We start from the raw sequence: 19,666 nt of genomic DNA on the forward strand, positions 1-19,666 counted from the left end.
CGCAACAGGAGAGGCCACAGCAGTGAGAAATCTAGAAACAATAAATGCTGGAGAGGGTATGGAGAAAAGGGAACACTCACGCACTGCTGGTGGGAATGTAAATTGATACAGCCACTAAGGAGAACAGTATGGAGATTCCTTAAAAAACTAAAAGTAGAATTACCATATGACCCAGCAATCCCACTACTGGGCATACACCCTGAGAAAACCATAATTCAAAAAGAGTCATGTACCAAAATATTCACTGCAGTTCTATTTACAATAGCCGGGACGTGGAAGCAACCTAAGTGTCCATCCAACAGATGAATGGATAAAGAAGATGTGGCACATATATACACTGGAATATTACTCAGCCATAAAAGGAAAGGAAATTGAGTTACTTGCAGTGAGGTGGATGGACCTAGAGTCTGTCATACAGAGTGAAGTAAGTCAGAAAGACAAATACCGTATGCTAACACATGTATGGAATCTAAGAAGAAAAAAAGTCATGAAGAACCTAGGGGTAAGACGGGAATAAAGACACAGACCTACTAGAGAATGGACTTGAGGATATGGGGAGGGGGAAGGGGAAGCTGTGACAAAGCGAGAGAGTGGCATGGACATGTACACACCACCAAACGTAAACTAGATAGCTAGTGGGAAGCAGCCGCATAGCATAGGGAGATCAGCTCGGTGCTTTGTGACCACCTAGAGGGGTGGGATAGGGAGGGTGGGAGGGAGGGAGACGCAAGAGGGAAGAGATATGGGAAATGTATATGTATAACTGATTCACTTTGTTATAAAGCAGAAACTAACACACCATTGTAAAGCAGTTACACTCCAATAAAGATGTTTAAAAAAAAAACCGACAAATGAAAAAAAAAAAACCTTAGGACATCAGGTTTTCCAAATTGCTAATTTAATCTATGAAAAGCTAAACAAAGGAGAAACACTGGTGCTTTATAAAAATGAAATTATAACATTTTGAAACAAATGTTACAGGTCTATAAATATTCAGTATATAGAATAACCCCTAGTCATTTGCATGTACTTTCTCAATGCATATTTCTGTACATATACACAATGTATACAGTGGTTAATGATCTTGTCTGTTAGGAAATTTTCTTAATAAGTAAACCAGAAAACTTCAGGTGAGATTTTTCACTAGCATCAGTGAGGCCACCTCAGTAGAAATTTGAAGCAGGTCCCTGACCCATAGAGAAGGTCAGTGTTAGGAAAGATACTTGTCATAAAGCAAAATGACACCTGTGAAGAAATGACTTGGTAATTGGAAAACAAATTTTTGAAAAATAACTAAGTGATTTTTATGGTCAGTTATACACTATGATCTATCTGATCATCAAAAACTCAAAACTTAGGGGCTTCCCTGGTGGCGCAGTGGTTGAGAGTCCGCCTGCTGATGCAGGGGACGCAGGTTTGTGCCCCGGGCCGGGAAGATCCCACACGCCGCGGAGCAACTAAGCCCGTGAGCCATGGCCGCTGAGCCTGCGCGTCCGGAGCCTGTTGCTCCACAACGGGAGAGGCCACAACAGTGAGAGGCCCGCGTACCGCAAAAAAACCCTCAAAACTTAGTATTCTTATCTGAGCACAGTGAAAGAAAAATACACGATGAATGGTAACCAATTATTTTTTAAAACTCCCAACTGGGATTTCTTTGCTGGAGGAAAAAAGTAATTTGCATATTGCAAGCAGAAGTATGTCCACCTCAGAGAGGCCCAGCACACTGATGTGTGTCTACACCATATCAGTGACAGAACCTTCCTGACTTCCCAGGAGAGCCCTGTTGAGCAGCCCTGGTCACTCCTGATTTTAAGGGTATAGATTTCAGCATAGTACTTAGATGAAGAATTGGTGTGTAAAAAAGACAATTTAAGTACGGCTTATTTCCCTTACCAGCGTTTTCACAATGAAATTCCTTTAGGCCAGCAAGTTCTTGTGATTTATTCCTACCTATTCCAGTTTCATGCAGAGCATCAGAGCTGCCACTAGCCCACCCAGCCCCCAACAAGACACAGCACCAGCAGGCAGCAGCTTTGGCTTCAGTCCCCTCCCTGCCCGTGGCTGGGGTGCCAGCTCACCCACAGCCCTCCATCCCAGGCAGACCTGGCTGCTTAGTCACCTGTCTGCAACGTGTAATCTTTTGAAGCCTCACGTACGCAAGAGTTTCTGTATAATTTCAGGGGCATTCATGGATGACTTCTGGCTAAGAATTCCTGCTAGGTAGTGAAATTCAGCTGTATTTATTAGAAACCCCGGGGATACTGTGGTTATGAGGCAATGACGTCAGTTCAGAAAAAGGAATGGGCAGTTTGGTTATTATTTCTCACCTTGAAACAACATAGGTAGACTTCTTTCCATTCTTTTAGAGCTAAAGTACTGTCAGACACCACCTCACAGACCTGGCTTTTTCACTTGCCTTGATTCATTCAGTTCAGAACAAGAACATCTGAGCACCTGTGAGAGGGCGGGCTTCCCAGATACAGGAACCTCTACGCATGCTGATGCTGAGTAGATCCTCTTAGTTTTGAAGCTCTTCAAAGCTAGCTATGAGGACTGAAGGAAAGGAAAGAACTACAGGCCGTCCAACTTCTCTCCACACAGACTCCATTCCTCTCCAGTATAAAGCTAAGACAGAGTTGAAGGTTGCAGCGGGTGCTCAAAAACGCATGAGGAGCCAAGGAACGGCTAAGAGCTTATACCTTATTTTCTAGGCTTTTCTCTTATTAAACCTCATCTCAAAATTCTGGCTTCAAAGTTGTTTGATTCAAAGCCAAGGCTGTGACACTCCTTGCCTTCCTGCTATGAGCCACATTCCTCTGAGCTCCATCCCACAGATGAGCTGATCCCATATGCTCACACTGGACAGTGGTCCCACTTATGTGTCAGTGGTTACAAAGGCAGACACTGCACTGCAGAGAAGATAATTTGTCTAGCATCTCAGAAGTCATTTAAAGGATAATAAATACCTCCATTAACAATGTATCCATTTAAAACAGACACATGCCAAAGATGACAAGAAGAAGTGTCCACTGTGGGGTTTTCTCCCTATTGTTTGAAACCATTTATAGATTTAAAACAAACACCCTTTCAACTCTTTACCAGAATGCCTGTATGAGAAACGTGGACTCTTGTAGTTGTTCTGCTGGGGAGAAAGGAGTCTCCACCCATCCTGGACAAGACAAGAAAGACGAGTCTCGCCTGTGCAGCTCACAGGCCAAGGGGGAGTAGGGGTGGGCGGGGGTCTCATCCACAGCACCTGGGGGAATGAGGGTCTAAAACTCACAAATGAGCCGTTCCCTGCTGTGCTGGAGGCCGAGTTGCAGACTCTGACATCACAGAGGTTCTGGCTGCCTGTGTGTAAGGCTTCATGGTCACCTCAAGCTGAGAAATTCTCTAGTGCCAGTTCAAGGCAGCCATGCACAACCACCTGCTAGGGGTGGTAATGGCCAAACCCTTGGACTGCCTTTGTGACCGACGTGGGGCTGAGCCTTCCCCCTGGCTTGCTTCAGGGAAGGAAATCGGCTTCCAGCATGTTCTGCACCTACCTAAAGCCCTCAGTTCAGCCCCAACCCTTGAAACTTGGCAGTATCCGTACAGACAAAGTAAGTCCGCAGTTCGCCTTTCCCTTTGACGTTAATCAGTCCGCGGCATTCACAAGAATAACCTAGTCCCTGGAGGATGGTACATGTCTCTTCAGTAACCTGAAAAGGAAAAGAAACCTAAGTCTTCAGAAGCAGAAAGAAAATCTGCTGTGGGAGGGATGAAGAGAAATTGGCTGACAGGGTCTGGTTTCCCTCAAGAATTCTGTGGCTAGAATCCTACAGCTGACTGATGCCCGGGCTCCCTCACCTCTGGGAAGTTCTCTCCCCCTTGGGCACAGGTTTCCCCAGGTGAGCTTTTACCTGGATTTTCCCAAGTTCTCCGGTGCTCTCCATTCGACTGGCAACATTGACCGTGTTTCCCCAGATGTCGTACTGAGGTTTTCGTGCCCCAATCACTCCAGCAATCACGGGCCCATGGTTTATGCCTAAAGAACATGTTTGCAGTTAGCAGGTCATGGAGGCAAAGCCTCAGGCTTATAAGGCCACAGAATCCACGCAGCAACCACAGAAAGCGTTGACAAAACAACTACAGTGAAGGTTGGAAGGGTGCTTCCTGAGTCTGACGGGTGGTGGTATTTGGGATGGGAGGAGAGCGCTCCCTGGGCAGCTCTTTTTCAGACTGCTGGATGTGAAACCTGAGTCCACTGGTAACACTTCTTGTATCTACTAATCTCCTCTTGAACAGTAAACGGGCTTTGAGCACTGACCCTGTTAGCTAACAGTGTGAGAGAGAGAGAGTGTATTTAAGGTCACCTCTTTACAGGGATTTGGGCTTTCCATTCCCCATAGTGATATATTCCTGTTTACTTAAAACTTGCCAAGGTAACTTCATAAATAGTACGCAAAGAATTCTTATTACCCAGTCACTGGGGTTTTAAGATCAGAAAGGGATTTCTAAAACTTTTCATAGCAGATGGCAACATACACCGGGCTTGAGAGTGGGTTTGCCAGGAGGTGAGAGCTGCACAGTCCCACCCGGAGCTCAGGCCCGGGGCCGCCTTCCCAGGGCCTCACCAACTCGGAGGCGGAAGGAGTTGAAGGAGTGCCGGTTGATGCCATCCAGCTTGCTCATCAGGGCGGTGCTGAACTCCACCATGATGCCGATGTGGGCGTGCTGCCGCTCCAGGTCCTGCAGGACAGAGCGCTCCATGGGGCCAGGGCCAATCACACCCCGCCTTCCTGCCTCCACCGGCTGCCAGACGGATGCTCCAGAACACCCTGCCCTGCTGAGCGCCGTGTGCCAGCCTGGGCATGAAACCCATGGGGGACCACTGATGGGCAGAGATGTACCGAGGCTCCTCCACAGAGGGTCTAGGACCTGCTCCCCCACCTAAGCTCCCCTCCTGGTGAGGGGCCGCCTGCCCCAACCCCTCCACCAAAAGGCTCCCTCAGGCTGAGCCATGGGCTCCTCTCCCCTTCCCTCACAGGAGGGGGCACGGAGAGGTGTCGGTCTGGGGCTGTCTTGAATTTCCCCTCATTTGGGGCTGGGACATGAGACCACCAGATTGCCTGGGTACCTGGCTCTCGTGCCCTGAGGGGATGCTGAGCCCTGCAGCTGCCATGTACGTGCTGCCGATGGTCTTGATCTTCTCCACACCACTGAACTTGGGCTTTAACAGCAGCTATAAGACGAAAGGAAGCAGGCCATACAACACAGCTGCAGCCGGGGCCTGTGCCAGATTCTGAGAAGGGTGTAGGATTCTCTCCCACCACCACTCCTAATGCAAACATTTCTCACGCAGGGCCCTTCCCACCTGAGTTCACACCTCTGTACAGGTGGGGACACAGCCTCTGGGTTCTCTCCCTGACATTCCCTGTCTCCTCCATTCTCATCTGGTCTCATTCCTGCGAAGGAGCAAACACCCCGCCCAACAGTATCTACACAGGAAAGTCGATTATTTGCAGCTAAGAGTTAAGCCCAACTGAGTGACTTCCTTTGAAACAGGTTGCTAGCACGGGCTTAGCAGGAATCAGACTATTCTACAACCTAAGTGTAATCTAAGCAAGCTGCCCCTCACAGAGAAGATAAATTACATCGTGACAAAACAAACAAGCAAAGGCGCAGGTACTTTTTATAATTTGTGTACCATGCGTTCTCCCCAAGGGCGCCGCAGCACACGGGCGCAGGGTGCCCCCGGCCCCACCCTGCCCTCTCCAGGCTGTGTGGAGGGAGGCCTTACCTCGTCAAAGTCAGCTATGATCTCGTTCAACAGGCGCAGGCACTCCAGCCCTTCCTTGTTGACGTCGCACTCCGTGTAGAATACTTTGAAGTCCGGCACGGATGCAAACATGACACACACGCAGTCGTAGGACTGATGGTACCAGTCCTGGATTGGGGGTGGGAAGAAACATGACCCTGTGGCCACCAGACCTCGTTGGGGGCGGGGGGGTGGGGGAAGCAGACGGGAGGCGAGTCCTCGCGCTCCAGGAGCAGATGCTGGCTGTATATGGGACTCAAGTGGCGGCCATTACAAAACAGGGGATTCCGAATCAATGTGTTGGGGAGGGTCAGACTCAGGTTGGTTTTGGTCTCCTTTAAGTACCCTGGGTCTGTACAGCTGGGCTTGAGAACCCGTGGGTAGCAGAAGTTAGCAATCAGGAGGCCTGGGCTCCGTGCTCACTGGGCCTGAGTTTCCATAGATAAAAAACTCTCCACTACAGAGAATTGGTAAAAGTGCATGTTTTCATCAACAGATGGTCCAGATTGCAAATACCTGGACATTTAATCCTTGCAACCATCCTGCCAGCCAAGTACTATCAGCCCCATTTTATAGATGTGAAAATCAAGGCCCAGGGCAGTGAGAGATCATGTCCACAATCACCCCTGAACCCTGATCTCTGATCCAAAGCCTGTGTTCTTACAGCTAACACCACACATTGTCTCCTGGGCGCATCAGTGAGGCCAAGAGCCATGGAAACCAAGTGCAGAAAGCACCTTGTAGCTATAGCGCGTCCCCCCACGGGACTGCATCTGTACCTTGTCTCCCTGTCCTAGTGACTGAGCCCCCTCTCACCCACACCTCATTTAACTTGTCACCAATGAAGTGGGCAGCCACGTGGGCTGGCAGGACATTCTCTAGAAGAAGGCGGTTCACATTCTCCATGGTTTCAAACTCCTCGTGTTCCTTCTTGAACTTCTTCTTCCACAGACAGTCCAAGCGGCAGTAATAGTCAATCTGCGGACAGAAGGGAACATCGGTGTCCCAGCAGCCGTGAGCGAGGGCAGAGCGCACTCGTAACCCTGGGGGCTACGGAGCCGGCCCATCAGCACTCCAGCCTGTGCTCCTGGCAAACGTCCCCAACTCAACAGCCACTCCCCAGTCAGCCATGACTCCTAATTCTCAAGTGACCCACAGGATTAAAAGTCACTCGTGTCCTGATGAGTCCTTGCCCAGGACCCCGACCCAGGGACCAGAGCTCCCCGAAAGACTGCAGTCCTGTGTGCTGCTCCAAATCTGAGGCAGCCCCAGCCCCACCCCCGGCCTCTCCAGAAAGAGGTACAAGCAGCCACGTTGAGCTAGGGACACGGTGGGCGCCTCCTGGGCCATACCTGTCTGGAGAGCATGATGAGGGTGGTGTAAAACAGGACCAGGTAGAAATTGATCATTGTCTTCAGATCCCATGAACAGGACGGGGTGCTGCCGGATACGAGGGGAAAGGCAGGCGTCATCTCCACTGCTACCCAAAGCCCCCCACATTCAGGGGATGGCATGAGGCCCAGACGCAGGGCCAGCCCACGGGAAAGTGAACAAGATGGGCGATCGCTGCCCTCGCAGCTCATGGAGCAAACAAAAGCCAGGAAATTTTTAAGTGTAGTGACTGTGCTGAGCCAGTGTGAGCCCCTTAGATTCCCTGCTGGTCTCTGCCAGCCTCCCGGATTGATATTTCAGCTTTGACTTTTAATGCCTTCTAGGACAAGGCGAGCACCCTAACCCAAGCATGGTCCATTGGCTTCCTCTGCAAAGGAATGTTACTCCTAATCATTGCCCAGCACTTGGACAGAGCCAAGGGGATGCCCTCTTGCCTATGGCTGTGATGTCCAACAGGCCTGGCTCCGGCAACGAGGGCAGACAAGCTTCAATCACAGACAGATCTCTGCTGTCCTGAGATTGAGGCCTGGGGCTTATAGTTTGGAACACAAGTGAAGGGATTTTTGTTCTTTCTTTGTACTTTTTTTTTTAATGTAAACTTGATTATTTTATTGCTAATTTAAAAATAAATGACTTTGATTGTGAAAAAAAAAAAAAAAACAGGACGCTTCAGGTTGTAAAGAGGGACGTGCAGTTGACAGGGAGGTGACATCTGAGCTCACACCTGGGTCTCAAGGGATATTCATGGCGAAGTCTGAAGGAAAGCCCCCTAGGCAGGCAGGGGAGCAGCCAAAGGCAGCCAGAGCTCCTCGAGGTGAGCAGGGCTTGCAGGTCGGCAGAAGCAATGTGCAGGTGCAAGCCAGGTCCACAGGAGCTCACCTAGTTCTGGGTCCCCAGGTTCCTGCCTTTTAGTTCAAGGGGATCCAGGCCCCCTCTCCTCAATCCACTTGAGGCCCAGAGCCCCCAGAGCCATGCACACGCCAGCCCCTCGCATCAGTCTGGGAACAGCCCAGAGCCAACTGCTCTCTCCAGAGCTCTGGAGACCCAGGACATGGCTTGAAGCAGGGGACTGGGCTAGAGCTGAAGCCTCCGCCTCCCCACCCCCAGACTGGCCTAGAGAGAGGATCACGCAGGTGGCCTTCTGGGACCGGGGACACCCCCTGCAATTCAGTCACACTCAGCTCTGAGTACTGCAGACCCAGGGCCTGAGCCCATCCCTTCCCCTTCTGTAAAGCGGAAACCATGCCACCTGCCGGTCCAGCCCACAAGGTGTCCAGTCCAGAGGGCACTGTGAATGCAAAAGCACCTTAGTTTGAAATGACACTGAGGCAAGACAAAAAGTGCTACAATGGTCCACAGTCGAGACAGGCAGTGGGCAGGGGTCCCGGCAGTGTGGGGTCTGGGCCCCACCTGAGGGTGCCATTGGTCTTGGTGAGGTTGCCCAGGCTGTGGCCACAGCAGTCCCATTGCCAGCATGGGGAGATGTTGAAGAGCACCAGGTAGGCCACCAAGGCCACTGTCAACAGCATGACCTTCAGCTCCAGGCTCATCCGCAGGAAGACAGAGCAGGCGATGAAGGCCAGGATGCAGCTGCAGGTGTAATACTGGGGAGATGGGGGTGTCGGTCACCCCACCATCTCCCATCACCAAGGGGCACGTCCCGGATCAGAGGTCACCCAAGGGAGGGACACCTTTAGCCACAGAGGAATCCGTGAAGATCCAGTGTGTCTTCAGCACCACTCTCTTGCCTCACTGACCTCCCTTAATGAAGAGCAGGCAACGGAAACTAAAACTTCCTATATTGTGTTGTTTTCACTATATTTTTACTTCCACTTATGGCAAGTGAACTTAAGGAAAAAGAAACACAGTGAATAAAAATGCAGGTGCTGGGGAGGCTGTGACAAGGTCCAGGCAGTGATCTGAGTTCTGCCACGAGCTGGTCCCTCCCAAAGTGCATCTCTGCCCATGTTACTCTCCTGCTCAAGAGCATGCTGTGGCTCCCTACTGCCCCCAGAATAAAGACCAAGCTCTTCACCCTGGCACTCATGCTCCACTAGAGCTGGATCTAACCTACCTCTGGCTTCATCTCCCAATCCTCCCCCACCCCTCCCCGTGACACGACCACCTGAAACCTACTGTGCCCACTACCTGCCTTGGCTTTTTTTCGCTGTCCCCTCTTCCAACCCCCGTCCCATAAGCTTGCTGCCCTTTAGAGACCAGCTCAAATTCACCACCACCCCCCTCAAGTCCCACAGCCCTCATCCTGTCCGGGAGGGTGCTCCAGGCACAGCTTCTGGTGTCAGCCCACCTGGGCCCAGTCCTGGCTCCGCCGCCTATGAGGCAAACTGTCGGCCTCCCCACGCCCACTTCCCCATCCACGAAGTGGAGATCATGACGAGCGTGGTCAGGAGACAACCACCAGTGCAGGGTGCCCCCACCCTCTTGCCTTGGACCCAGGCGCCAGCACCTGGACCCCTTAGCCCCATTCGGCCCTGCTCTGTCGCCTCGCCTGGGAGGCGGGGGACTTGGCTCTTCCATGCCCATGGGCTCTGGTGCTCAGTGTGTTCTGAGCACGCAGGGACAGTCCAAGTGAGGGCACAGGAGCCCCGAGGGACACACTCACCGGGAGGAGCTTGCACAGGGTCCTCTCCCAGCTGCTCACGGCCCCCGGGCCCGTCTCGTTCCCAGCAGGCAGCCCCGGGGCCGAGAAAGGCATCAGCGGCTACGGAAAAGACAGGTCCCCGTGAGGGGTGGTCCAGGGGCTCCAGGGTCTGTCCCGGCTGAGCGGGGCTGGGGACCTGTAGGGGACAGAGGGCAGGGCCGGGGCCTCCGAGAGCACCGTGGGCATCTCCTGCCAGGCCCGGCTCTCAGCCCGGCCGAAGCCTCTGTGCCCCCGACGTCCCACCGCAGCTGGCAGCTTCACTGCGGGAAGAGGGAGTCCAAGGAAGGCGCAGGGACACCACCCCAGCGCCTGACTCGGGGCGGGGCCAGAAGCTGGGAGCAGCGTTTTCCGTGAGCCCCCTTCTCCGCAGGTGACGCGGAGGGAGGTGGTCACAGAGCCCCGAGTGCAGGGGACACGGAGGTGGGAGAGACTCTGGCTCTAAATGTCGGAGCCGGGGAGGACCGGGTGGGACAAGTGCTGTCTGAGCCCAAAGCACACAAGCCCGGCCCGAGAAGCAGGTGTGCCCTCCAGCATGTGCCCAGGGCTGCGCATCCCCAGTGAGGAGACTGGGTCTCAGAGAGGCTGAGACAGGACCTCCTCAGGGGCTGAAAAGAAAGACTGGGACGTCAAGGACGCCGTGGTGGCCCTGTGGGGTCGGCCACGTGAATGCTCTGGGGGCCCCCAAGTCCTCATGTGACAAACACAGGATGAGGAGCTCACAGCCGCCACGGGAACCTCACAGGGCTCTGGATACGGTCACACCAGATGGGCTTTTAGGCAACAGGATTATAGGATTCTAGAATCCGGAGGACCCCAGGGTCAAAGACTGCTCCCTCGTCCCCGGAAGCGTGCACGGCCCGAGGGGTCTTTGCCAGGCCTGCCGTCCCCGCCGCAGAACCCACCAGGTTGATGACGGCGACGGTGAGCAGGCTGCCGATGGTCAGGACGGCCAGGGACACCCGCAGCAGGGGCTGCGTCTCCACCCTCTCGGAGATGGCTCGGAGCGCGCCCCGGGCCGGGCAGCACCTCTGCGGAATCACAGTGTCATCACCCAGCACCCACACCCGAGGTGGAGGGAGAGCCCACAGGAGGCCTGGCCCGGGGACCCACAGCCCAAGGGCCCAGCAGAGCGAGAGCCTCTGAGAGCTCCGCTGGGGAGTCAGGGGTGCTGTGCCCGCCCGGCCCAGAGCTCAGGACACGTGTGGTGCGCAGACAGAAGGGACAGCCCCACCCCTGTGGCTGGGGACAGCCACAGCCGCTTGTGGACTACTAGCACATAGGACGGAGAAGCCTCCAGACCGTGCTCCAGGCCGGAGGGGAAGGGGTCACGGGGCCGGGGCTCGCACCACCACAGCCCCGACACCTGGGGGGCCCGGCCTGCCCGCCGCCCAGTCGGGGGCCTCCCCACTCACCAAGAGCTCACGGGCAAAGCACAAGCCTAGTACCAGCCCGAGCACGCAGGCCACCAGCCCAAAGGACACACCCAGAGCCGCCATCCTGGAGAGGAAGGAAAAACCTAAGTTCTGGAGGACCCTCTGCCCGGGGCCAAGCCACTGGCATGCTCCCCACCCCCAGCGCCTCAGTTCACCTTCTCCCCCACTCCCAAACGGCTACTCTGCACTCAGCCAAAGGGGCACACTGCACACTGTGGTCCAGCTGCCCCACGAACAACACACAAGGCCTGGCCGAGACACGAGGACCAAGATCAACATCACGCGCCGCTTTCCAGGCCAAGTATACAAGAAACAACTGATTATACAGCCTTCAGACTTGCCCGGCACATAAGCACCATCTAAAAGCGTTCCCTCTTTCGTCTTTATTAAGCACATCCTGAACCACGATCCTAGTGGATCCTCTGGCCTAACTATCCTTCCAGAAGCCGCCAACTAGCTGACCTTCCTACCTCCCTGTGACCTCAGCCCCCTGCCCCCGCCCCCAGCAACAGAGCCCTTTCGCAGAAGCGTGAATCTCAGTGGCTCCTGTGTACTGGCCACACACCCTGAATAAGGCACTAAGCCCCCAGGGCCTCAATTTCCCACACCTAACAGGGAGGTGGTAGCAGCTACGGTTTGGGGGAGTCTGCCCTTCTAGGACCCCAAACACCTAAGGCAACAGTCACAAAAAACTGAAACGCCTGAAGGGCCATACAGAAAACAGGTGACTCTGAAGGCGAGAGGCATCTGGGAGTGGGGAGGCCTGCGGCTTGAGCGAGCAAGCATGTTCAACTAAAACTAAAACTAAACGTTGGCAACTCCAGGTATGGGGGCCACGGTGCCAGGTCCAGTTTCTGGGGCTCTGACGCCTAAAGGGACTAAAGGTACTAACTCTAACAGCCAGCCCCTTCCTGCAGGTCTTCTGGTGGGATCTGCAAGGTCACCACCCCTCCTAGCCTGACCCCAGTGTGCCTGACCATCCAGCCCACCCCCCGACTGACCTGGGCATCAGCAGGGCATGGACGAGCAGGATGCAGATGAACACAAGGCTGGCACAAGCAAAGTAGTAGCGGGCCCGCGGGATGGGTGCCAGGCGGTACTGGGGGCGACAAGAGACTGTGAGGGGTGGCCGGGCAGCCGAGGCCCGGCCTGCAGGGCAGGCTACTTGCTCTGACCCCTTCCTGGGCTCCACCCTGGCTCGAATTAATCATCTCTAAGAAAAACCTTACACCCGCTCCTGGACTTCCTCCCCTCCTTGACTGTTACATCATCATGAACAAACAATTTTCATATGTTTCCATTCTGCAGTCTCTCTTTTATATTTAGAGGCGATACCTTCCCCTCCCCCACCCCGCCCAGGTCTCCGACTTCATTTCCAAGGTCCCTTTAAAGCCCGTAGCCCAAGTCCGTGGGTGAGAACCAAATGGGAGCTCTGGGGCTGCTGCGACTGGGGCTAGTGGGGGTTCTGTTCTCACCCCAAACCGAGGAGCATGGCCAGGCCTGAGCCCCAAGCCGTCGGGCGGGGGGCCCGTGCTGCCCGCCCCGCCACACCCGGCACCATCTCAAGATCTCAGCCCACAGGCCTCCTGCCGCAAATGAGCAAACCGAGGCTCAGGGAGCCCGGCAGCCTGTCCAGGTCTCACAGCCAGCAGGTGGCCCGCCAGGCGGCTCTCCTGGTGACCACACCTGCCTCCAGACCCCAAGTTCCCCACACAGGGAGCCCCCAACTCAGGGAGCGCCCCCAGTCCTAGAGGCTGAAGCGGCAGAGAGGTCCCAGCACCAGAGGGCTGTGGGCTGGGTCACTCTCTCAGGCCACACCTGAGGCCAAGACGCCCCAAACCTTGGGGTCTGTGAAACGGGTACCATCGCCCACCTTAGCCAGCAGGTGAGAGCAGAATGACACACGCGTGCCTTGGATGTTGCCAGAACCAGGAGGCTCTCGAAAAATAAGTGAATGGTCACTAGTGGGACACAAGCATGGTGTTACAGCAGCCAGGAGGGGGAACCAGTCAGGCCCCGTCAAACTGATACTGAGTTTGGGGCTTTTTCCTAAAAAGCGCAGAGCCTAAGGTGCGCGCTGGCCCCTATCAGCACTGGCTGAGGTTTGGCATTTGAAGGGAGCAAAGTCTCCCAAACCCAAGTCGGGGAATGACTAACTGGGGTGTCAGGTGCAGGGGCGAGAAGACCCAAACAGGCTGCATTGAGCCCTGTCCCCACCCCAGTGGCAGCTGGAGCGACTCCCCAGTGCCCTCCCTGAGCAGACCTTCTGGGGGTGTTGGCTGCCCTGTGGCCAGCACCCACCCCCCACCCCAGGCCTTGGAGCCCCTGTTCCTGGGGCTGCTCAGAGGTCCTCACCTCTCGCTCGAAGCCCTTCTCCAGGAAGATGGACCCAAAGGTGTAGAAGTCATCAGACTTGGAGCAGCAGGGTCTGTGGGGTGGAGACACAGGCAGTGAGAGGTGACGCCTGGAGGAGTCAGGGGGAGGGCGCGGGGGGCCACTCCCAGGAGGCAGCGCCCCGGACACAGCCACTGGGCGTGAGGCACACGGCGAGCACAGGTCTCGGAGCCTCACCTCGTGGAGCTGAGGCCCTCGATGGCTGACAGCATCTCATCATCATATGAGTCATCCTCTGACCGCCCCTTGGGGGACGCACTTCTGGAATCAGACACCCGTGACGGCATCAGCCCAGGAACCCACATCTACTTGCCCAGAGGCAGGGGTGTGGACGAGATGACTCACCCAAGTGGGGTTCCCAGGTGCCTGCAGGAGGTCCCAGAGCCTCGTGCAGGAGGGAGGAGGGACAGGCGGGTCCCACTGAGGCCCAGAGAGGACAAGCAAAGGCCCAGCATCACACAGCATCACCCAGCCACCAGCAGCCCAGCCAGAAGCAAAGGGCAGACCCCCCAAGCCCCGGTCCAAGGTCTCTTCCACTAAACCCCAGGGTTCCATCACACCAACCCCACTGACCCCACTACAGGGTGGGTCTACGACAGCCACTCGATCATTGTGAAGTTCTGGTTCCTAAAAGCACTCTGACCCAAGCCATGGCGAAACCCATAGTCAGGGCTGGGCCTTGTGGAGCTGCCCTCCTGGACAGAGACTGGTCAGGGCAGCCTGCCTGGAGGAGGTGACTGGGGCAGGACTTGGCCAGGGAGGCAGGGGACAGGGCACAAACCTGTCAGGGGTCCGGTGGCGCCGTAGGGGAATGGCCTGGAAGGGAAGGGAGGGGGAGACGGTTATTCTCCAGGACCCGGGGCCCTGATGTGCCTCACCGGACTGGGTCTATCATCTCCGGCACTCTCGGATGCCAGGACTGTCCAAGCTGCAGGCACCCAGAACTGAAACTGAACTTGGTCTGGAGAACCAGGAGGCCAGGGACATCCCCCGCCACCCTGGTGCATTCTCCAAATGCCTTCACTTCCCCAAGGGCCCCAGGAGGGAGGGAGGGAGGGCAGAGCCCGGAACCATCCCGCAGATGCGGAAAGTGAGGCTTGGACGGAAGGACACCCTTAGCATGCGCTCTCCCGCCCCTGCCCGCGGCCCCTGCTCCCAGCTCTCTGGGAGGAGAGGTCCTACCTTCGGCCTCCGCCCGTGGGGCACAGGGGTCTCGCTGCTCACACTCTCGCGTTGGTTGAGGTGTGCGAAGGGACGCGCCGCCCCCCAGGACTCGAGGTAGCGGGTCATGCGCACGGAGGCCCGCATCTTCAGGGTCGCGTCCCCCTTGGACTTGGTGAGGTGTAGGCTGGGCGGGGGCGGCTGCTGGCTCTGCGGGCAGACGCAGACACGGCCTGTCCCACCCCTCCCCTCTCAGCACGGGAACGGCCCGCCCCCATCCCGCTCCCCCAGAAACGCGATGCTGCCCAGAACGCTGGCCCATCTGGCGAAAAGGGAAAGTGGCAAAACAGCTGCTGGGTCTGCAGCCCCACGGGGACTGGCGGAAGCCCAGTGCTCTCCCTGGCTGGGCTCCGGGGAGGCCCCAGCTCGGGGCCCTGTCCCTGCCACAGGCACAACTGTGCACAGCCCCTCAGGCCCTTCTCTGCCTCCCCAGGGCAAGAGGTGGGGTCAGGCCCCAAGCCCGAAGGCCCCACTTGGCCCCTGAAGCTCCCTGGGTCTGAAAGCCCATCGGCCCCTCCCGGTGGACGCACCCCAGGGAGATGGCACCCAGGGAAGAAGCCACAGGCATCCTGCCCTGCCCACCCACATGTGGCAGCACATGTCCTTCGTGTGGGAGCAGCCAGGAGGAAGGGGAATGCTGGCCAACCCAGGGCTGCTCCCCACGGGGCAGCATTCCAGGGAGTTCCACTCGTGCAGCCCCCAAACCACAGCACGGGTCCACTATCTGCCACAAGCCTGCCGCGGCCATGCCAGGGACATGGTGGCCTAGCCAGGCCCTGAAGGAGGGGCCCAGCCCCGCCTCCTCCCCCAGCCCCCCGCCAAGAACAACAACCCGCCTGGGACCATCCTCAGCTGGCGAGGCCGGACAGGACTGGAAAAGGGGGAGGAAAGAGAAAGACCCCCAAGGCCGCCAGGGACAAGCTCGGGCCATCTCGAGGCCTGCTGAGTCCCCCTCATCCCCTCACAGCCCTGCCCTCCAGGAGTCCCAGTCTCTGGCGGCTCCCACAAACACCCACACAGACCAACACCTACTGCCACAAACACTCGTTAAGCCATAGGCAGCAACTTTCCCGGAAACTTCTTGCCTCCTCCTAGGTTAGAAACATTCTTAAACTCTGAGCCATGTCTGTCTGCCAGGCCAGAGGGAATGGCATGGAATTCAATCCTTGTGAAGAGTCCAGGGGTCCTGAGAGTGAGCTGCGCCCTGTGGTGAGTGACCTGCCCTGGGGGTCTGGGGAGGTCACATTTCTCTGCCTCCCCCTCCACCGTCAGCAGCTCTGCCTACAGGGCAGCCAGCTCTTCAAGTTCAAGGTCACTGCCACTTCTCTCTTAGGGCAGGGAAGCCAGACACTGTCCCTAAAAATTAAATGGGTCCTGAAGATCCATCAGTTCTGAGCAAAAATGCATCTGTTCAGAAGCAGGGTCCAGGGAGGGCACCTGCAACCTGCACCGGCCACGGACCCCCTACCAGCCACCTCTGGACACTCATCCCTTGGGGCACCTCACACACACGTAAGCCTACAGAAGCCAGAGCTGGGAAAGGACCTCCCCACCACGCCTCGGCGCAGTGCGTGCAGCAGTCATGAGATAAGGGTGGTCTCTGTGCACAGGAGGGAAGGTCTCCAAGTCACGTCGCTGGTGAAGCAACGTTCACACTGGTGGAGGCGCTACCACCAGCTCAGCAAAGAGGCCAGAGGAGTCTTTCCCCCTCTACTTAGATGCGCACAGACACCTCTCACCACACGGGTCCCCGTCAGGGGGGACGTGCCAGCGGCAAACAGGGATGCACGGAAAACTTTCTATAGCACACGCTTCATGCTTTTTGAATCTTCAACTATGGGAATGAAAAAACTTAAACAAAGACGGGGGAAGGTCACGTTGCCCGATAGAAGACAGGGCGCCCAGTAAACCCTGCATGCGACACTCGTACCAAAGCCTTCCATCTAGAGCACGAGTCTGACTGGGCGCCCGCGGTCACACCTGCTGATCCGGCGGCCCTGCGGGGGGGGGGTTACAGGGCTCCGCCTGCCACCACCTCGGGGTCAAGGGCTCTGCTTCATTCGTTCACAAGCTATCTGGGGCCCTGCTCTGTACCAGGCGTTGTCCTAGGACCGGGGGTTGAAGCCTGGAGAAGAGGGACCCCCACCCCGAGCCGGCCCACGTGGAGCTCACACTGACAGTAAACAGTACAAAGGATGAACAGGAGCATTTGGGACAGGGGGAAGAGGGCTGTGGGCGGAGGGGGCAGCAGTGACAAGGGCTCTGCAGTGGAAACAGCCTGGCAGTGGAGGGACAGGAGGCTGGCACGGGGCTGGGAGGAAGGAAGCGGGGGGGGGGGGGGGGGGGCGCGGTCAGAGGAGTGGGCGGGGCCCAGAGCTGCAGGGACAGGGTGAGGGGCTGGGTGGTTTCCACGATAGTGGGTGGGCTGGGAGCAGCCCCAAGGTACCAGGGGGGGTTCCCCCGATGCTCGCTCAGCATGGCTGACCCACCTAGGGCGCACGGGGAACGTCGGCAGGATGAAGCCCGAGGGGGTCGGGGGAGGCTCACAGGCTGGCCCGCGGCTGCCCCAGAGACTGGCAGGCGGGCCAGCCCCGAGGACGGCAAAGGCCAGAGTGAGAGGGAGCTGGAAAGAGCGAGCCACCGCCGACATTCCTGAGCAAGCCCCAAGGATGATTCACCAGGGGCCCAGACGAGCCGGCCTCCCACGGGCGGGAATGAAAGGGCCCTGCCGGCGCAGGCGGGCTGCGGGCAGGCCCGGGGCCCACGGCCCAGAAGCAGGCTCACAGCCTTCCCCACCACGGGGTCCTGAAGGAAGCGGGGCTGACCGAGAACCTAGAGGCACCGGCCGGGCGCACACAGCGGGTCAGAGCCCAGGACACACAGGGGCTCCTGCCTAGTGGCCCCCGGCCATTCCTTGCTTCCCTGACTCCCATCCAAAGCATGTTTTTAAAACGTGTCTTTTGAAAATCTGGACGATTAGGGACAACCTCATGGAAAATAAACTCACAGTGACTATTATTTCTAGAATGTTTATGACGCACCCAGTTGACGGTGAGGGCTTCACTCAGATTAGCTTTTTCTCCTCTTGAGGTAGGCGCCGTGTTATCCCCGTTTCATAGAACAGAACACTGAGGCCCAGAGGAGTTGTCCCTTGGGGCCTAGAACATGCCTAGGAACGGGGCACTGCCTCCTACCCCGGGCGGGCCCCACCTCTCCCTCCATGGGGGCCGTGCCCCGGGTGTGGGCCCTGCTCCCAAGCACAGCCCCAGCGCCGCCCCCCAGCCTGCCACAGCTGAGCCTCGTACCCGGGGGTCGATGACCAGGTAGGTACGGATGTTCATCTCCTTCAGGTAGGGGTCCCGCTGCTGCCCGTGCCCGTCCTCCACCTCATACGCCTTGTCCAGGTGGTTCAGCGTCGCCTCTGTGATGTGCACCCGGCTGGGGGAGATGAGCGTCAGACAGCAGCAGGGCCCAGCGAGGGCAGACACCCACCCGGGGGTGCACAGCAGGCAGGGCTGAGCAGGCCGGAGCCCAGGTGGGCTCCCCCCACCTTCAGGTCGCTGATTCCCTCTCTGACCCCATGCTGACACCCCGCCACCGCAGCCCAGAGTCAGCCCCGGACCTCTGACCCCACCGCCATCCAGCTGAGCCTCACCCAGGGACTCCAGCCGCCTCCATCCTGTTGGCCAGGGACACGTCATGGGACCACACATCATACTGCCACTTGCGCAGCCCGATGACACCGCACAGCACGTTCCCCGAGTGTATGCCCACACGCATGCTGATGTCCACGCCTGTGGCCTCCCGCACCTGCCTGGGGCAGAGGCCCGTCAGCCCACCCCAGCCAGGGCTGCTGGGGCGCCCTGAACCCTAGGACAGGCTCAAGGTCCCTGGTAGGGGGTGTGGCACGGGGTGGGAGCGGAGCAAGGGTGTGGGGAGCGCATGGGAAGAGGGCAGGCCCAGCTCACAGGAGAGGACGTTAGCCTGAGGGGGCTGCCTCCTTGAGAGGGGATGAGCCCCCCATCTCTAGGAGTGTGCAAGTGGATGTGGCCGCCCCAAGCTCAAAGGCTGTTAAAAGGAGGAGGAATTCCAACTGTCACTGGTCACTGTGCCTCCTGCTGGAGGCCCTAACATACTATCACTGGGTGCTACCCCTGCCTGGCAGCCCCAGCTGGAGTCTGCAGAGGGACCCAGACACTGCCCCCCAAACCCAGCAGAAACAAGGAACATGGGGCCAGCCCTGGGGGGCCTTATACACCCCCATCTCTGGGAACTGGGAGCACTGGGGGTTGCTGGCACCACTTAGTACAAGGAGCCCCAACTTCAGAGTTCCCTGGGGCACAAGGCACCCCAACATGAGCAGGCCTCCGGGTCCCTTCAATACGTGTGTGAGGGCCTGGGGAGCAGCCGGTGCCACGTGTCCGCCAACGGGCTAGGGATGGACCGAGCCTGCCGGGGTCAAAGCCAGTGGGAGCATAGCGCCCCGCACAACCTCCACATGCTCCAGGGAGGGAAGCAAGCCCCAGGGCTGTGGCACCAGCCCAAGGTCACACAGGCGGTGACGCAGAGCCAGGCTGTGACCTGGACCGACTCCCTGACTGGGTTTTTTTCTGGTGAGACTTCAGGAGGAGGACAAGCCAGAGCTGGGTTGGCGCGGAAGCTGTGCGCTGCCCGGCTCTGCCCCGAACGCTGGGCCGTTTGGCCAAGCCCACCTGGCCCTCCGCCACCCGCTTGACCGTCACAGACCACGGCTGCTCGGGGCTC

The 19,666-nt window shown here is 57.4% G+C and overlaps 1 protein-coding gene across 3 annotated transcripts in view; it reads right to left on the reverse strand.

Moving 5' to 3' along the window:
* Nucleotides 1–2,298: 2,298 nt before the first annotated feature.
* Nucleotides 2,299–19,666, reverse strand: part of ADCY7 (adenylate cyclase 7) — a 59,970-nt gene continuing 42,602 nt past the window's right edge. For 2 of the 3 annotated variants that reach the window (XM_082606786.1, XM_082606784.1), the window contains 18 exons: nucleotides 18,558–18,716; nucleotides 18,208–18,340; nucleotides 14,864–15,052; nucleotides 14,463–14,497; nucleotides 13,859–13,942; nucleotides 13,643–13,715; nucleotides 12,289–12,386; nucleotides 11,267–11,351; nucleotides 10,757–10,882; nucleotides 9,816–9,914; nucleotides 8,603–8,796; nucleotides 7,153–7,240; nucleotides 6,623–6,778; nucleotides 5,783–5,929; nucleotides 5,120–5,224; nucleotides 4,617–4,731; nucleotides 3,903–4,027; nucleotides 2,299–3,701 (listed from right to left, as the gene is read on the reverse strand). In XM_082606786.1, coding sequence (XP_082462912.1) covers nucleotides 3,555–3,701; nucleotides 3,903–4,027; nucleotides 4,617–4,731; nucleotides 5,120–5,224; nucleotides 5,783–5,929; nucleotides 6,623–6,778; nucleotides 7,153–7,240; nucleotides 8,603–8,796; nucleotides 9,816–9,914; nucleotides 10,757–10,882; nucleotides 11,267–11,351; nucleotides 12,289–12,386; nucleotides 13,643–13,715; nucleotides 13,859–13,942; nucleotides 14,463–14,497; nucleotides 14,864–15,052; nucleotides 18,208–18,340; nucleotides 18,558–18,716 — 2,158 coding nt within the window. In that variant the 3' untranslated portion in view covers nucleotides 2,299–3,554. The remainder of the gene's footprint in view (nucleotides 3,702–3,902; nucleotides 4,028–4,616; nucleotides 4,732–5,119; nucleotides 5,225–5,782; nucleotides 5,930–6,622; nucleotides 6,779–7,152; nucleotides 7,241–8,602; nucleotides 8,797–9,815; nucleotides 9,915–10,756; nucleotides 10,883–11,266; nucleotides 11,352–12,288; nucleotides 12,387–13,642; nucleotides 13,716–13,858; nucleotides 13,943–14,462; nucleotides 14,498–14,863; nucleotides 15,053–18,207; nucleotides 18,341–18,557; nucleotides 18,717–19,666) is intronic. The other variant, XM_082606785.1, reaches the window with a different exon arrangement.

The sequence above is a fragment of the Mesoplodon mirus genome (genome assembly GCF_964341445.2).
Source record: "Mesoplodon mirus genome assembly, chromosome: 19".
NCBI classification, from domain to species: domain Eukaryota; kingdom Metazoa; phylum Chordata; class Mammalia; order Artiodactyla; family Ziphiidae; genus Mesoplodon; species Mesoplodon mirus.